At 48.0% G+C, this 19,281-nt stretch overlaps 2 protein-coding genes across 2 annotated transcripts in view; one reads left to right on the top strand and one right to left on the bottom strand.

Moving 5' to 3' along the window:
• THOC7 (THO complex subunit 7) overlaps positions 1-10,813 on the top strand; it is a 37,770-nt gene extending 26,957 nt beyond the window's left edge. The window contains exons 7-8 of the mRNA XM_075321371.1: positions 4,172-4,241; positions 10,361-10,813. Of these exons, the coding sequence (XP_075177486.1) occupies positions 4,172-4,241; positions 10,361-10,419 (129 nt within the window). The 3' untranslated portion in view covers positions 10,420-10,813. The remainder of the gene's footprint in view (positions 1-4,171; positions 4,242-10,360) is intronic.
• Positions 10,814-18,984: 8,171 nt separating this feature from the next.
• Positions 18,985-19,281, bottom strand: part of C8H3orf49 (chromosome 8 C3orf49 homolog) — a 40,230-nt gene continuing 39,933 nt past the window's right edge. The window contains exon 5 of the mRNA XM_075320687.1: positions 18,985-19,182. Coding sequence (XP_075176802.1) covers positions 18,985-19,182 — 198 coding nt within the window. The remainder of the gene's footprint in view (positions 19,183-19,281) is intronic.

The following is a 19,281-nucleotide window of genomic DNA, read 5'->3' as shown; positions in this document are numbered from 1 at the left end:
TAACCTCTCAGGCGTCGGCGTTTGCGTCCTACGCCATTAATGCTGTTCTGGACTCTGCGAGCCGTACGGCGGTAGCATCCGCCAATTCGGTGGCAGTCCGCAGGGCCATGGTGTTACGGGAATGGAAGGCAGACTCTGCTTCCAAAAAGTTCTTAACCGGTTTGCCATTTTCTGGCGACCGCCTGTTTGGTGAGCGATTGGATGAAATCATTAAACAATCCAAGGGAAAGGACTCATCCTTACCCCAGTCCAAACCAAACAGACCTCAACAACGGAAGGTACAATCCAGGTTTCGGTCCTTTCGGTCCGCGGGCAGGTCTCAATTCTCCTTGTCCAAAAGGCCTCAGAAGGATCAGAGGAACTCCGATTCATGGCGGTCTAAGTCACGTCCTAAAAAGACCGCCGGAGGAACCGCTCCCAAAGCGGCCTCCTCATGACTTTCGGCCTCCTCACACCGCATCCTCGGTCGGTGGCAGGCTTTCCCGCTTTTGCGACGCCTGGCTGCCACAGGTAAAAGACCGTTGGGTGAGAGACATTCTGTCTCACGGTTACAGGATAGAGTTCAGCTCTCGTCCTCCGACTCGATTCTTCAGAACATCTCCGCCCCCCGAGCGAGCCGATGCTCTTCTGCAGGCGGTGTGCACTCTGAAGGCAGAAGGAGTGGTGATCCCTGTTCCTTTTCAGCAACAGGGTCAAGGTTTTTACTCCAACTTGTTCTTGGTGCCGAAAAAGGACGGATCCTTCCGTCCTGTTCTGGACCTAAAACTGCTCAACAAACACGTAAAAACCAGGCGGTTCCGGATGGAATCGCTCCGCTCCGTCATCGCCTCAATGTCCCAAGGAGATTTCCTAGCATCAATCGACACGGCCCAATCACTGACATATCTTGGGCTTCCCTTCAGTGGTGGCTTCTTCCCACTTCTCTGTCGAAGGGGAAATCCTTCCTGCCCCCATCCTGGGCTGTGGTCACGACGGACGCGAGCCTGTCAGGGTGGGGAGCGGTCTTTCTCAGGGTACCTGGACTCAGCCAGAGTCCTCCCTTCAGATCAATGTTCTGGAGATAAGGGCAGTGTATCTTGCCCTAAAGGCGTTCCAGCCGTGGTTGGAAGGCAAGCAGATCCGAATTCAGTCGGACAATTCCACAGCGGTGGCATACATCAACCACCAAGGCGGAACACGCAGTCGGCAAGCCTTCCAGGAAGTCCGGCGGATTCTGCTATGGGTGGAAGCCACAGCCTCCACCATATCCGCAGTTCACATCCCGGGCGTGGAAAACTGGGAAGCAGACTTTCTCAGTCGCCAGGGCATGGACGCTGGGGAATGGTCCCTTCACCCGGACGTGTTTCAGGAGATCTGTTGCCGCTGGGGGATGCCGGACGTCGACCTAATGGCGTCCCGGCACAACAACAAGGTCCCGACGTTCATGGCACGGTCTCAAGAACACAGAGCTCTGGCGGCAGACGCCTTAGTTCAGGATTGGTCGCAGTTTCAACTCCCTTATGTGTTTCCTCCTCTGGCACTGTTGCCCAGAGTGTTACGCAAGATCAGGTCCGACTGCCACCGCGCCATCCTCGTCGCTCCAGACTGGCCGAGGAGGTCGTGGTACCCGGATCTGTGGCATCTCACGGTGGGCCAACCGTGGGCACTACCAGACCGACCAGACTTGCTGTCTCAAGGGCCGTTTTTCCATCTGAATTCTGCGGCCCTCAACCTGACTGTGTGGCCATTGAGTCCTGGATCCTAGCGTCTTCAGGGTTATCTCAAGAGGTCATTGCCACTATGAGACAGGCTAGGAAACCAACGTCCGCCAAGATCTACCACAGGACGTGGAGGATATTCTTATCTTTGTGCTCTGATCAGGGTTTTTCTCCCTGGCCATTTGCCTTGCCCACTTTTCTTTCCTTCCTTCAATCCAGATTGGAAAAAGGTTTGTCGCTCGGCTCCCTTAAGGGACAAGTCTCAGCGCTCTCTGTGTTTTTTCAGAAGCGCCTAGCCAGACTTCCACAGGTACGCACGTTCCTGCAGGGGGTTTGTCACATAGTCCCTCCTTACAAGCGGCCGTTAGAACCCTGGGATCTGAACAGGGTGCTGATGGCTCTTCAGAAACCACCTTTCGAGCCAATGAAGGATATTTCTCTCTCACGCCTTTCGCAGAAAGTGGTCTTCCTAGTAGCAGTCACATCACTTCGGAGAGTGTCTGAGCTAGCAGCGCTGTCATGCAAAGCCCCTTTCCTGGTGTTTCACCAGGACAAGGTGGTTCTGCGTCCGGTTCCGGAATTCCTCCCCAAGGTGGTATCCCCCTTTCATCTCAATTGAGGATATCTCCTTACCCTCTTTTTGTCCTCATCCAGTTCACCAATGTGAAAGGGATTTGCACTTGTTAGATCTGGTGAGAGCACTCAGACTCTACATTTCTCGTACGGCGCCCCTGCGCCGCTCGGATGCACTCTTTGTCCTTGTCGCTGGCCAGCGTAAAGGGTCACAGGCTTCCAAATCAACCCTGGCTCGGTGGATCAAGGAACCAATTCTCGAAGCTTACCGATCTTCTGGGCTTCCGGTTCCCTCAGGGCTCAAGGCCCATTCTACCAGAGCCGTGAGCGCGTCCTGGGCTTTGCGGCACCAGGCTACGGCTCAGCAGGTGTGTCAGGCTGCTACCTGGTCGAGCCTGCACACTTTCACGAAACACTATCAGGTGCATACCTATGCTTCGGCAGATGCCAGCCTAGGTAGGCGAGTCCTTCAGGCGGCGGTTGCCCACCTGTAGGAAGGCTGTAAAAAAATATATATAGCGCATATGACAAGTACCCGATGGTCTAGGGTTAAATTAAGGAGAGTTTGAATTTGCTCACCTGGTGAGGTTGTGCGCCCTCGCACAACCTCGGTGTTGGCTTTTTAGATCCTCTGGATGGATGGAAGTTTGGATCCTTTATATCAATGCTGTTAGGTTGTAGTCTTTAGTGGAAATGTCCGGACTCAGGACCGCTGGTTCCTCCTGGTTTCCCCGGCACTAAGGGTCTTGGAGTCTGCAACGATCCTCCGCTCTCCAGCTGAAGGTTCCGTTTTGGAGTGGATACCTGTGTCTTTCTGCTGCTCTGACCGATTCCCTCTAGGGGATTGAGCTTATGGTGAAAAGGTGAAATATCGGTCTTACGAGCGCTGATAATGCACTGGTTCCATATAAGGTTAGATTGTTTTATTGTTAAAATATTTTTTATAGTAAAATATACAATTCTCCTGTTGGTTAAATCAATACAACGCGTTTCAGCATTACATCAATGCTTTCCTCAGGTAGCCTGAGGAAAGCATTGATGTAATGCTGAAACGCGTTGTATTGATTTAACCAACAGGAGAATTGTATATTTTACTATAAAAAATATTTTAACAATAAAACAATCTAACCTTATATGGAACCAGCACACCTGTAGGAAGGGGCCGTTTTACGGCTCTATTACGAGGTATTATTTTACCCACCCAGGGACTGCTTTTGGACGTCCCAATTGTCTGGGTCTCCCAATGGAGCGACAAAGAAGAAGGGAATTTTGTTTACTTACCGTAAATTCCTTTTCTTCTAGCTCCAATTGGGAGACCCAGCACCCGCCCCTGTTCCCTTCGGGCTGTTGTTCTTTGTGTACACATGTTGTTCATGTTGAATGGTTTCAGTTCTCCGAAATTCCTTCGGATTGAATTTACTTTAAACCAATTTATAATTTTTCCTCCTTCTTGCTTTTGCACCAAAACTGAGGAGCCCGTGATGCACGGGGGGTGTATAGGCAGAAGGGGAGGGGCTTTACACTTTTAAGTGTAATACTTTGTGTGGCCTCCGGAGGCAGAAGCTATACACCCAATTGTCTGGGTCTCCCAATTGGAGCTAGAAGAAAAGGAATTTACGGTAAGTAAATAAAATTCCCTTCTTTAGTAACATATTATGGCACATGTTACTTGCCTGATATGATTTATATAGGGGCTAAGTCACTTATATAAATGTTTACGCGGCTTGATTGACATTTTGGTGGTGAGAGACGCCCTTTAAAATGTGAACCCTTCTGGTTTTGGTCTGGAGAAGTAACATGAATCGGGCCTATTATTTCATCTCTGCCTCCAGGGGAGCGTCAGGTAGAAATGTTATATTATAGACACGTGCGCTGACATTTTCCTTCCTTCTCTTTTGCAGCTGGAGTTAAGGAGGAAACAGTTCCATGTTCTGCTCAGCACCATCCATGAGCTGCAACAGACGCTAGAAAGTAAGTGTCTGCACATACATCCATCTCTTAGCGTCACGTACATATCTGACGGTCTGCGGCAATGGTCTCTGCCTCCCCAATAAGCTGATTGTAGGATGGAAGCGAGTGGCAATGGCAGCCAGGAATCTTATCCCTTTCCCAACATAACATACATTTAAAGGGAACCTGTCACCGGATGTTTATAATACTCACCTGACGGTCGGTGCGGAGCAGACTGGTCGGATGGGTGTCTCCATTCTACGGGTCCGCGTCTCCTCTTTCAGCCATCTTTGTCCTCCTTCTGAAGCTAACGAGTTCTACGTTATCCACACTAGCCGACATTGAGGTCCTGCGCAGGGACACTTTGATGTAGATCAAAGTATTGTAGGACCTCAATGTCGACTAGTGTAGATAACAAAGACACACTAGCTTGAGATGGAGGACAAAGATGGCCAAAAGAGGAGGTGCGGGACCCGGAGAACAGAGACACCCATCCGACCAATCTACACCGCACCGACCGTTAGGTGAGTATTATAAACATCCGGTGACAGGTTCCCTTTAAATAAATAAACTAGATTTTTATAGAGCACTAACATATTCTACAGCACTTTACATACATCAGCAACACCTTCCCCATTGGGGCTTACAATCTAAGCTCCCTATTTGTATGTCTTTACTCCATATGTCACGTCCCTACCTTTGATACAGGCTCTAATACCAAGCCTGCATCTTCCCCGGGAGATGATGGTTGAATTATTCTCCGCTCCTTGGCTGTTAACATATTTAATGCCGCTGTCAATCTCTGAGACACACCAGCAGGCAGGCACACCATTCTATATACTCTATGTGCAGCATGCGCGGGACACTGATGGGTTGCCATGACAGTCAGAGGTTTGCTGAGAACCCCCTTGCTTATTATTATTATTATTATTATTATTTATTATTATAGCACCATTTATTCCATGGAGTTTTACATGTGAAAGGGGTATACATGACAATTCTCCTGTGAAAGCCAGTGTTTTGCGGGCGTTCATAGGACACTGTAATTTTGCTATACACAGCAGTGCTGATGCACTACTATGTATAGCAGAAGCGATCAGACGATGTATAGCAGAAGCGATCAGACGATGTATAGCAGGAGCGATCAGACGATGTATAGCACAAGCGATGAGACGATGTATAGCACAAGCGATGAGACGATGTATAGCACAAGCGATCGCACGATGTATAGCACAAGCGATCAGACGATGTATAGCAGAAGCGATCAGACGATGTATAGCACAAAAGATCAGACGATGTATAGCAGAAGCAATCACATGATGTATAGCACAAGCGATCAGACGATGTATAGCAGAAGCGATCAGACGATGTATAGCACAAGCGATCAGACGATGTATAGCACAAGCGATCAGACGATGTATAGCACAAGCGATCAGACGATGTATAGCAGAAGCGATCAGACGATGTATAGCACAAGCGATCAGACGATGTATAGCAGAAGCGATCAGACGATGTATAGCAGAAGCGATCAGACGATGTATAGCACAAGCGATCAGACGATGTATAGCACAAGCGATCAGACGATGTATAGCACAAGCGATCAGACGATGTATAGCACAAGCGATCAGACGATGTATAGCACAAGCGATCAGACGATGTATAGCACAAGCGATCGCACGATGTATAGCACAAGCGATCAGACGATGTATAGCAGAAGCGATCAGACGATGTATAGCACAAAAGATCAGACGATGTATAGCAGAAGCGATCACATGATGTATAGCACAAGCGATCAGACGATGTATAGCAGAAGCGATCAGACGATGTATAGCACAAGCGATCAGACGATGTATAGCACAAGCGATCAGACGATGTATAGCACAAGCGATCAGACGATGTATAGCACAAGCGATCAGACGATGTATAGCACAAGCGATCAGACGATGTATAGCACAAGCGATCAGACGATGTATAGCACAAGCGATCAGACGATGTATAGCACAAGCGATCAGACGATGTATAGCAGAAGCGATCAGACGATGTATAGCACAAGCGATCAGACGATGTATAGCACAAGCGATCAGACGATGTATAGCAGAAGCGATCAGACGATGTATAGCACAAGCGATCAGACGATGTATAGCAGAAGCGATCAGACGATGTATAGCAGGAGCGATCAGACGATGTATAGCAGAAGCGATCAGACGATGTATAGCACAAGCGATCAGACGATGTATAGCACAAGCGATCGCACGATGTATAGCACAAGCGATCAGACGATGTATAGCAGAAGCGATCAGACGATGTATAGCACAAAAGATCAGACGATGTATAGCACAAGCGATCAGACGATGTATAGCAGAAGCGATCAGACGATGTATAGCACAAAAGATCAGACGATGTATAGCAGAAGCGATCACATGATGTATAGCACAAGCGATCAGACGATGTATAGCACAAGCGATCAGGCGATGTATAGCACAAGCGATCAGACGATGTATAGCACAAGCGATCAGACGATGTATAGCACAAGCGATCAGACGATGTATAGCACAAGCGATCAGACGATGTATAGCACAAGCGATCAGACGATGTATAGCACAAGCGATCAGACGATGTATAGCACAAGCGATCAGACGATGTATAGCACAAGCGATCAGACGATGTATAGCAGGAGCGATCAGACGATGTATAGCAGGAGCGATCAGACGATGTATAGCACAAGCGATCAGACGATGTATAGCAGGAGCGATCAGACGATGTATAGCAGAAGCGATCAGACGATGTATAGCACAAGCGATCAGACGATGTATAGCACAAGCGATCAGACGATGTATAGCACAAGCGATCAGACGATGTATAGCACAAGCGATCAGACGATGTATAGCACAAGCGATCAGACGATGTATAGCACAAGCGATCAGACGATGTATAGCACAAGCGATCAGACGATGTATAGCACAAGCGATCAGACGATGTATAGCACAAGCGATCAGACGATGTATAGCAGAAGCGATCAGACGATGTATAGCAGAAGCGATCAGACGATGTATAGCAGAAGCGATCAGACGATGTATAGCAGAACCGATCAGACGATGTATAGCACAAGCGATCAGACGATGTATAGCACAAGCGATCAGACGATGTATAGCACAAGCGATCAGACGATGTATAGCAGAAGCGATCAGACGATGTATAGCAGAAGCGATCAGACGATGTATAGCAGAAGCGATCAGACGATGTATAGCAGAAGCGATCAGACGATGTATAGCACAAGCGATCAGACGATGTATAGCACAAGCGATCAGACGATCGCAGCTTTGAAGTTCCCTAAAGGAACTAACCGATACAGTAAAAAGTTTTGAAAAAAAAATTTAAACAAAAGTTCAAACTATCCCCCTTTTACCCCATTAAAAAATAAAGCAATAAAAGAAACACATTCATAAAAGCCCGATTTATCAGAATATAAATAGAGATGAGTGGACCTGTTGAAGTTCAGGTTCGCTGGGTTCGGACGGACTTTAAAGTTCGCTTAAAGATCCGAACTTGACCCCAGACCCTGAACCCCCCATATAAGCCAATGGGAACCCAAACTTCTGTGCTGTAAAATGGTTGTAATAAGGGTTAGGGGACTGCAAAACAAAGCAAAATGGGGGTATGAGCATATGACAATTGCCCTGCAAGCAAATGTATAGGGAATAAACAAAAAATAAATAAAAATAGACGTAAATCAGACCGGTGTGGACGGCAACCCTCAGCTGTTAGCTTACCTTGGCAAAAACCAGCTCTGGTGACAGAAAAAAATAAAGTCACATCTTTCAGGATACAATGTCCCAAAGCAAATTACTTACAAAGAAATTTGCTAAAAAAAAAAAGAAAACGACTGATGGAAAAATGTCACATTTCACGTCACTGTGTAACGCTGCCCTCTAGTGGTGTGATGTGGATTTCAGTTGATTCTTGACCATCCCTTGAAGGCAGGTGGTGATAACGGATATCCCCATATCTTAATGTCTCTGAAGCTGTCGGGCGCGATGTCAGCCGCATATTGTAAGAACGCACATAATCCAACAGAACCGCTGAAAGGACGAGTTGGAGGAAATTCTTCTGAATGAGCGGAGCCATCTGATATAGCGTTCCCGTTGTCTTCTGATGTGAAGACTTTCATGTCCGTCCGCTTCTGCACAACCATTGACTTTTGATTCTTTAAGCAGAGAACAATCAGAAACTTTGCAAATAGTCTTGACTGAGAATGTTGCACAATTCTGTGTCTACAGCTTTTGTGCAAATCTGTCTCCGCAGCTACAGACTGCAAAAAAAACCATAGTTTAGTCTAATTCTGCAGCTATATTCTCCCTTCTATATATTGACAACTTTTTGCTAATTTAGGAAGAAGTAGAGAGGGATTGAGTGGCTGTGACCGCAGGGTCAGACTAGACGGGTTTGTTTGTCATTGTAACCTCCGAGATTAAAAGATCCACATAGAAGCTGTGCTCACAAGACAGAAGGAAATATCAAAATGTCGGTTTATTGCTGGGATATGGTCAGCGGGATTCCAACCTCCGGGACCTCTAACCCAAACTAAGAACCTGATCCTTTTTCAATGGTCAGGAACTCCCAACATGGCCGCATTTGGGTGAATAAGGGGTACTTTGCACGTTGCGACAGCGCTACTGCGATCTCGTCGGGGTCAAATCGAAAGTGACGCACATCCGGCGCCGGTAACGACGTCGCAACGTGTAAAGCCTAGAAGAGAAGATGAACAATCGCAAAAGCACCGAAAATCGGTGATCTGTGTAGTGTCGGTCATTTTCATAATTTCGCTGCAGCGACAGGTACGATGTTGTTCCTCATTCCTGCGGCAGCACACATCGCTGTGTATGAAGCCGCAGGAGCGAGGAACATTTCCTTCCCTGCGTCCCGCCTGCAATGAGGAAGGAAGGAGGTGGGCGGGATGTTCACGTCTCGCTCATCTCCGCCCCTCCGCTTCTATTCGCCGCCTGCCATGTGACGTCGCTGTGACGCCGCACGACCCGCCCCCTTAGGAAGGAGGAGGGTCGATGGCCAGAGCGACGTTGCAGGACAGGTGAGTGCATGTGAAGCTGCCGTAGCGATAATGTTTGCTACGGCAGCTATCACAAGATATCGCATCTGTGACGGGGCGGGGACTATCGCGCTCGGCATCGCTACAATCGGCTAGTGATGTCACAGAGTGCAAAGTACCCCTAAGACCTGCACAGGGGGACACAACACGTCACCAGGTTTTCCCCATATAAAGACCGGCCAGAATCTTTCTAGTAAGCTGCATATATGTCCCCAAGATGCTCTTCAAGACCCAAAAAAAGACCTTTTATTATACTCTCCTATGGCGCGGTTTGATGGGCACCTCCTGGTACTGATCCGACCCCGTCCTCCTTCCCTGCTTTGCGTGGATGATTATCCTACGTCATCTAGTGTCCCCCATCGCACTCCAGCTCAGGCGCACTTCTTTCTGCCCTGCTGAGGACAGAGTAAAATGTTATAGTGCGCTTGTGCCAGCGTTTTGGCCTTTCCCTGTGCATGCGCATTACAATATGTTGCTCTGTAGGGTAGAGAGAAGTGCGCCTACAGGGCAGAACGATGGAGGACACCGTGTGGATGACATAGGACATGTAATCTACATGGAGCAAGGAAGGAGGACGGCGATCGCGAGCAGAGAGGAGGCGACTGATCAAGACGAGAGGCGCCCATCAGACCGCCGTATAGGTGAGTATAATAAAAGATGTTTTTTTTGCCATGCAGAACAGATTGGGAACATTATATACATTCAAGAGTGCTGTATATGAGGGCTTATAGCAGCTGGCTGTACTTTATTAGGTTCCCCTTGGTTGCAGTGAAATCATGGACATATTGTTCCATTTGTACACAGCCACAAACCTGGCACTGATTGTCCACAATTTCACTGCAACCACACATCTGCCGCAGATTTATCTCTGTGTGTGACAGGGCCTTAAGTCTCCAGATTGGCAGAGGTCAATATCGTGTTTTTGCTGTAATTCGTCTTTACCTTATTTTTTAGTGCAAATTGAAGTTTATTGATATCCTATGATTGACATTTCGTTTCTTTATCTTATTTTTTTACTTTTTTTTTTTTCCCCCAGATGATGAAAAACTGGCAGAAGAAGCTCAAGATTCTCAAATGGCAACGAGCAGTCAGTAGTTACTGGCCTGAGCGACTCCAAAGAAAATCTCATTCGTCTCATAAAAGAACATGTCTGGTGCCCGATCCCTCCGGTCCCTCCGGTCCCGCACCGAGCATCATACAGTATCAGTTTTTTTTTCTATAGTGTCCCTATAAGTAAATCCTAAAAAAAGACTGGATGATCGATGTAACAGAAGCCACCTCTGGGTTGTGCTTTGTGGAGACGGCAGTGTACACACACACACACACATATATATATATTGTTTGTCTCCATTTACCCCCTCGCACGGTGCACAGCAGGTCGTGTACATCTGATTATTCTGCTTTTAGTTTTGTTTGTTTTTTTTGTTTTTTTAATTAAAGTTGGTTTTGTAACTTTTGAATACATTACAATTAAAGTTTTTTTCATGAATGTATTTTCTATTTCTCTGACATTATAGTGAGGAATATTGTATTTATTTTTTTTCTTTTTCAATTGCTGTAATTTTTGGACAGGACGCACTTTACTATAAGACGCACCCAAAGTTTAGATATCAGAAAATAGGAAGAATCTACTTCCTTCTATTTCAAACTTCCTTGGTAGTGTAAAGAAGTGGAGGGGTCAATATTACTCAATTTTGTTCAGTAGGGTACAATAAGGATATAATAGATGTATTGCTAGAGTTTGTCTACTGCGTGTGTATTATACATGTAGATCTATACATCATTCACATTATGTACAGTTACACATGCACAGCTCTGCTACATACACACACCTGCTACGTACATACATATACACACACATATACACTGCCCTGCTACATATATACATACATATACACAGACCTGCAACATACATATATATATATCCAAAGGTGAGGAAGAAAAAGGCGGCAAATCACTCAGAAAGTGGCCAAACAACTTTATTCTGCTATCGCAGACATAAACGCAGGAACAGTGGGGAGAGGAGAGGGTGCGGGGACGGGAGACAGACAACAGCCATTTCGCGCTGTGTGTAGCGCTATGACAAGTGATATATATATATACACACACACACGTACGTACATTGACCTGCTACGTACATACATATACATGCACACACACTGCCCTGTTACATATATACATACATATACACAGACCTGCAACATATATATATATATATATATATATATATATATATATATATATATATATATATATATATATATATATATATATATATATATATATATATATATATATATATATATATATATATATATATATATATATATATATATATATATATATATATATATATATATATATATATATATATATATATATATATACACACACACACACACCACACACGTACACAGACCTGCTACGTACATACATATACATACACATATACACTGCCCTACTACATACACATTGACACTGCCCTGTTACATATATACATATACACAGACCTGCAAAATACATATATATATACACACACACACACACACACACACACACACGTACCTGCTACGTACATACATATATATATACACTGCCCTGCTACATGCACACAGACACTGCCCTGTTACATATATACATATACACAGACCTGCAACATACATATATATATATATATATATATATACACACACACGTACACAGACCTGCTACGTACATACATATATATATACACTGCCCTGCTACATACACACAGACACTGCCCTGTTACATATATACATACACACTGACCTGCTAGATACACAAAGACCTCTACCACATATACATCCAATGTTCCTGTATACATACAAGACTGTGATGCACACAGACACAACTCTGCTAGATACACACAAAAACTCAGCTCTGCTATATGCACACACACTTTTTCTTGCTAAAAGTGTTCTAATATTGTTAAATAATACTGGAGTCATCCTCTGATTTCAATGGTAAGTTATCTGAGGTCTCATCTACGTTTTTGGTTCTGTTTTCTGTCCATATGGAGTAGTGGTGATAATTTATGGAGAAGTTCACTTGTTACAGCTGCAATCTTTGGAAAATGTTTTACCCTAGTTGGGAGGAGACACACAGCGTGTACTATCCTGGTGAAGGCCCTAATCCAGATTGGAAACGTAACACTCGGTTTACTACAAAGAATGGATCCTGTATTGTACGTATCTTCAGATTTTCTTCCTTTCCTGGGGGAGCGAGAGCTGCACCAATAAGATCTGTCTTTTCATCCTTCTTCTGACATCTGCAATCTGTTTTTATTTCCAGCCATAGATTACACACGAAATCAGAAAAGTAAAGTTTATTTATTTTAAATTTTTTTTTCTAATTTTTTTTGTTTTATTTTATTTATTTTCTTTGTCGCTCCATTGGGAGACCCAGACAATTGGGTGTATAGCTTCTGCCTCCGGAGGCCACACAAAGTATTACACTTTAAAAAGTGTAACCCCTCCCCTCTGCCTATACACCCTCCCGTGCATCACGGGCTCCTCAGTTTTATGCTTTGTGTGGAAGGAGGCACACATCCACTCACATTCTCATTTTAGTTATATCGGTTGGAAGAAAAGTGGGCCCCCACGGGGCCCCCGGCATGTTCCCTTCTCACCCCACTACGTCGGCGGTGTTGTTAAGGTTGAGGTACCCATTGTGGGTACAAAGGCCGGAGCCTCATGCCGTCTCCTTCACCATCCCTTAGCGGCTCTGGGAGAAGTGGGATCCTGAGCGGTCATCCAGTCACTGGGACCGTGCTCCCTCCGCAGCCCCTGTGGGAATCTGTCGGACAGGAGTTTATTTATCCTTAGGGACCGGGCCCTGCAACACTAAGGTACTCTGTATCCCCATGGGGGATGTGCATGGAGCGCCTTCATCCCGGACACTGTAGCAGCTGCTTATTTGTGACGGCCGGCGGATGTCCGCGCCGACCGCGCCTGTTTGTCGGCCGCGGTCTTAAATTTAGTCCCCGGCTTCAATTGCGGCCTAGTAGCAAAACTCCCGCCCCCGGGCCTGTCTATCAGGGGTAAGGGCGGGACTGCCGACCTGACGTCGGATGTGAGGGCCGGAGCATCCTGTATGTTTCCTCCCCCCTCACTGATCACTGTGGGGACTCCAGATTCCCGCACTTTTCTAACGCCGCCCACGGCCCCACTCCTCCCCAGAGAGCTCCGGCAGCCATTTCTTTGGCATTCTGCCTGTGGAGGATTTCCTGGAAAGAGCTCTGCAACGCTGGGAGACCTAAGGCAGGGAATCTGGAGGACACACACTCCGCTTTTTAGCGGTCGGTAAGCCACACCGGTCACCCGGTTCTGGTCCCCCCCAGGGTGCCGGAATAGATACTATATATATATTTATATATTGCTGTTCGGTCGGGCTGTATACACTCCCCATATACCCTCAGTGATCACTCTCCTAGGAGACAACAGCATGTCGTCCACAAGGAGCAAGGGTGCCAAGGCACAGGGTTATTTTGCGACCTGTACCTCTTGTGCGGCTAAGTTACCTGCGGGTTCCACCTACCCTCACTGTGAGCAATGCTCAACCCCTGTTTTGCTTGCTCAGCCGGAGCCTCGGTCACTAGTGGGCCCCTCGGCTCAGGTAGAACCCCTTGCTCCCCCTGTCCAGGCGGCAGGGACAGAGTTTGCAGTTTTTGCTGAAAAACTCTCTGAGTCACTCTCACAATCCATGGCTCAGTCTATGGACAAATGGTCTGCCAAGCTGCTTGAGGCTTTGCAGTCCAGACCGGTCCTTACACAGGCCCCGGGCCCTGTCGGATCTTCGCCTCCAGGCCCCTCTCTGGCCGCGCCACAGCACGTTCCCAGGGGGGGCCCTAGGTCTCACGTGGAGGACTCCGGCCCGGACCACAGTCCCAGACCAGCTAAGCGGGCCCGCTGGGAATCTTCCCCGACTTCTTCACGCTGCTCGGGTTCCCAGATTGAGGTCTCTCTGGAGGACGAGGCGGACGTCGCAGCTCAGGGCTCTGACCCTGACGTTGCTCTCAATCTAGACACACCTGAAGGGGACGCCATAGTAAATGACCTTATCTCGTCCATCAACCAGGTGTTGGATATCTCTCCCCCGCCGCCACCTGTAGAGGAGTCGACTTCTCAGCAGGAGAAACACCAGTTTCGGTTCCCTTAAACGTACACGGAGTGCGTTTTTGATCACTCTAACTTCAGAGATGCTGTCCAGAAGCCCAGAGCGGTTCCGGACAAGCGCTTTACTAAGCGCCTTACTGACACACGTTACCCCTTCCCCTCTGACGTAGTTAAGGGTTGGGCTCAATGTCCCAAGGTGGATCCTCCAGTCTCTAGATTGGCGGCTAGATCTGTGGTATCGGTGGCAGATGGCTCATCGCTAAAGGATGCCACTGATAGGCAGATAGAGCTCCTGGTGAAATCCGTCTATGAAGCCACGGGCGCGTCTTTTGCCCCGGCTTTTGCAGCCGTGTGGGCACTCCAAGCTATTTCAGCTTGTCTGGCTGAGATTAATGCGGTCACACGTAATTCTGCTCCGCAGGTTGCGTCTTTGACTTCTCAGGCGTCAGCTTTTTCTTCCTACGCCATGAACGCAGTTCTAGACTCTGCTAGCCGTACAGCGGTGGCATCCGCTAACTCTGTGGCAGTCCGCAGGGCCATGTGGCTGCGCGAATGGAAGGCAGACTCGGCTTCCAAGAGGTTCTTAACCGGTTTGCCGTTTGCTGGCGACCGCTTGTTTGGTGAACGATTGGATGAGATTATTAAGGAATCCAAGGGAAAGGACTCCTCCTTACCCCAGTCCAAACCAAAGAAACCTCAGCAACGGAAAATACAATCGAGGTTTCGGTCCTTTCGTCCCTCCGCCAAGCCCCAAGCCTCTTCGTCCAGCAGGCAGGAGAAAGGCCAGAGGAACTCCTATGCGTGGCGGTCCAAGTCACGCCCCCAAAAGGCCGCAGGAGGCACTGCTTCCAAGGCGGCCTCCTCATGACTCTCGGCATCCCCGAACCGCATCCTCGGTCGGTGGCAGGCTCTCCCGCTTTTGCGACGCCTGGTGGCCACATGTTCAAGACCGATGGGTGAGAGACATTCTGTCTCACGGTTACAGGATAGAGTTCAGGATGGCGTGTCAAAACAGCCTTTCCGTCGCTCTGGCGACTCTCCAGCAGTTCGGGTGGATCATCAACTTCCCAAAATCCAAGTTGACACCGATCCAATCACTGACGTACCTTGGGATGGAGTTTCATACTCAGTCAGCAGTAGTCATGCTACCACTGGACAAACAGCTTTCGCTGCAGGCAGGGGTGCAATCTCTTCTCCGGGGTCAGTCACACCCCTTGAGGCACCTCATGCACTTTCTGGGGAAGATGGTGGCAGCGATGGAGGCAGTGCCCTTCGCGCAATTCCATCTGCGGCCACTCCAGTGGGACATTCTCCGCAAATGGGACAGGAGGTCGACTTCACTCGACAGGAACGTCTCTCTTTCCCTTGCAACTAAGACGTCACTTCAGTGGTGGCTCCTTCCCAACTCTCTGTCGCAGGGAAAATCCTTCCTACCCCCCACCTGGGCTGTGGTCACCACGGACGCGAGCCTGTCAGGGTGGGGGGCGGTTTTTCTCCACCACAGGGCTCAGGGAACCTGGACTCCGATAGTCTTCCCTTCAGATCAATATTCTGGAGATAAGGGCAGTGTATCTAGCCCTATTGGCTTTCCATCGTTGGCTGGAGGGCAGGCAGATCCGGATCCAGTCGGACAACGCCACTGCCATCGCATACATCAACCACCAAGGTGGCACTCGCAGTCGTCAAGCCTTCCAGGAAGTCTGACGGATTCTGCAGTGGGTGGAAGCCACAGCTTCCACCATCTCCGCAGTTCACATCCTGGGCGTAGAAAACTGGGAAGCAGATTTTCTCAGTCGACAGGGCATGGACGCGGGGGAATGGTCTCTTCACCCAGACGTGTTTCGAGAGATCTGTCGCCGCTGGGGAACGCCGGACGTCGATCTCATGGCGTCACGGCACAACAACAAAGTCCCGGCATTCATGGCCCGGTCTCAGGATCACAGAGCTCTGGCGGCGGACGTATTAGTTCAGGATTGGTCGCAGTTTCGACTGCCCTATGTATTTCCTCCTCTGGCGATGCTGCCCAGAGTGCTGCGCAAAATCAGGTCCGACTGTCGTCGCGCCATTCTCGTCGCCCCAGATTGGCCGAGGCGGTCGTGGTACCCGGATCTGTGGCATCTCACGGTGGGTCAACCGTGGGTGCTCCCAGACCGCCCAGACTTGCTTTCTCAAGGGCCGTTTTTCCATCTGAATTCTGCGGCCCTCAACCTGACTGTGTGGCCATTGAGTCCTGGCTCCTAGCGTCCTCAGGGTTATCTCAAGATGTCATTGCCACTATGAGACAGGCCAGGAAACCAACGTCCGCCAAGATCTATCACAGGTCTTGGAGGATCTTCTTATCCTGGTGCTCTGAAAAGGGTTTTACTCCCTGGCCCTTTGCCTTACCCACTTTTCTTTCATTCCTTCAATCCGGAATGGACAAGGGTTTGTCTCTCGGCTCTCTCAAGGGACAAGTATCGGCGCTATCTGTATTTTTTCAAAAGCGCCTAGCCAGGCTTCCGCAGGTCCGCACGTTCCTGCAGGGAGTTTGCCACATAGTCCCACCTTACAAGCGTCCGCTGGAACCCTGAAATCTTAACAGGGTGCTATTGGCTCTTCAGAAACCACCTTTCGAGCCGCTGCGGGATATCTCTTTATCACGTCTTTCGCAGAAGGTGGCATTTCTAGTGGCAGTTACATCGCTCCGTAGAGTATCGGAGCTGGCAGCGCTGTCATGCAAAGCCCCCTTCCTGGTTTTTCACCAGGATAAGGTGGTTCTGCGTCCGGTCCCGGAATTTCTCCCTAAGGTGGTATCCCCTTTTCATCTCAGGATATCCCCTTACCTTCATTATGCCTCATCCAGTTCACCAATGTGAAAAGGATTTGCACTCGTTAGATCTGGTGAGAGCACTCCGGCTCTACGTGTCTCGCACGGCACCCCTGCGCCGTTCAGATGCGCTCTTTGTCCTTGTCGCTGGCCAGCGTAAGGGTTCGCAGGCTTCCAAGTCAACCTTGGCTCGGTGGATCAAGGAACCGATTCTTGAAGCCTACCGTTCTTCTGGGCTTCCGCTTCCTTTGGGGCTGAAAGCCCATTCTACCAGAGCCGTGGGTGCGTCCTGGGCATTGCGGCACCGGGCTACGGCTCAGCAGGTGTGTCAGGCAGCTTACCTGGTCTAGTCTGCACACTTTCACGAAACACTATCAGGTGCATACCTATGCTTCGGTAGACGCCAGCCTAGGTAGGCGAGTCCTTCAGGCGGCGGTTGCCCACCTGTAAGAGGGGGTCGTTTTAGGCTCTTTTTTTATTGAGGTATTTTACCCACCCAGGGACTGCTTTTGGACGTCCCAATTGTCTGGGTCTCCCAATGGAGCGACAAAGAAGAAGGGAATTTTGTTTACTTACCGTAAATTCCTTTTCTTCTAGCTCCTATTGGGAGACCCAGCACCCGCCCCTGTTCCCTTCGGGCTGTTTGTTCTTTTGTGTACACATGTTGTTCATGTTGAATTGTTCTTTTGGTTCATGGTTTCAGTTCTCCGAACATCCTTCGGATTGAATTTACCTTAGACCAATTTATAAGTTTCCTCCTTCCTGCTTTTGCACCAAAACTGAGGAGCCCGTGATGCACGGGGGGGTGTATAGGCAGAGGGGAGGGGTTACACTTTTTAAAGTGTAATACTTTGTGTGGCCTCCGGAGGCAGAAGCTATACACCCAATTGACTGGGTCTCCCAATAGGAGCTAGAAGAAAAGGAATTTACGGTAAGTAAACAAAATTCCCTTCTTTTTAACCATAAAGAGCACCAATCGTAAGCCAGGGTATTGTCTGGGATTGCAGTTTGGCTTTATATTACCAGATACAACCTATAGATGGTGGTGGTCCTGTTCCGAAATAAAAAAATATATATTTTTTAGTTTTCTAACCTCCTTTATTATTGCAAAAAAAAAAAACACTTTTGCAGGGAAGCCGTCGTTTTAAAATATGGAAGTGATTGCATTCTTGTCCCTCCTTTTGAAAATGAAACCTTTTTTTCTACCGATCTGATGCACCAGTCACGACAAATCTTTAGTAGAAGCTTTATGCAAATCAGGCTGGAAGTGCATTGGGGCGGGGCATATCTACTGCATTGACACGCCTCCAGTGCACTTCCAACCTGATTTGCATACTGCTTCGATTTCTCCATCCAAATTCTACAAAAAAGGCGTCATTTTTAACGGGAGGCCGACACCTGCACCGCCATACGACGTCACCATTATGTATTTGGACAACACTCCAGCTACTATTTCCTTCGCCGGAGCCGAGCGGAGAGTGAACGTTTATTTGCCCGGAATCACATTCCTTTCTGCTTATGCGTCACGCATGTAGATGGGTAGATATTGTATAAATGAGCCGCGTAGGGAGATTCTTAGTTTGTTTTTTCGCTCCACTTTATTTGATTGTGTAATCGCGCCCGTCCTTTAGCCGAGGGACCGCGATGGAGAAACTCGTTATAATCACTGCTGGGAGAAGCGGATGATACTTTCCATGTAACATAGACGTTAATGAGCCTCTAGTAACAGCAGCAGATACAAGGGAAACAAACGTTCTTAAATTTGTACTTTCTCGTGTTCTTCTTGGAGATTCTCTGAAACTGCTTCGAACATTGAAGGATTTCATCCCCAAGAGATTCGCACTCGCGTAGCTGCTCGTTCCTCTGCGCCAGCAATTTACTGGATTTGTCTGCAATGGTTTCAATCAGATCATCGACCTGGAAGTGGAAATCAAGGATCTTCATTAAAATTCAAAGGTTCCACCTATATAGACCATTATATATAGACCGTGCGTGTATACATACTGTACATTGTAC

Source organism: Anomaloglossus baeobatrachus, chromosome 8 (genome assembly GCF_048569485.1).
Source record: "Anomaloglossus baeobatrachus isolate aAnoBae1 chromosome 8, aAnoBae1.hap1, whole genome shotgun sequence".
Classification (NCBI taxonomy): Eukaryota; Metazoa; Chordata; class Amphibia; order Anura; family Aromobatidae; genus Anomaloglossus; species Anomaloglossus baeobatrachus.
The sequence above is the reverse complement of the archived record's forward strand: the minus strand, read 5'-3'. Positions and strand labels throughout refer to the sequence as shown.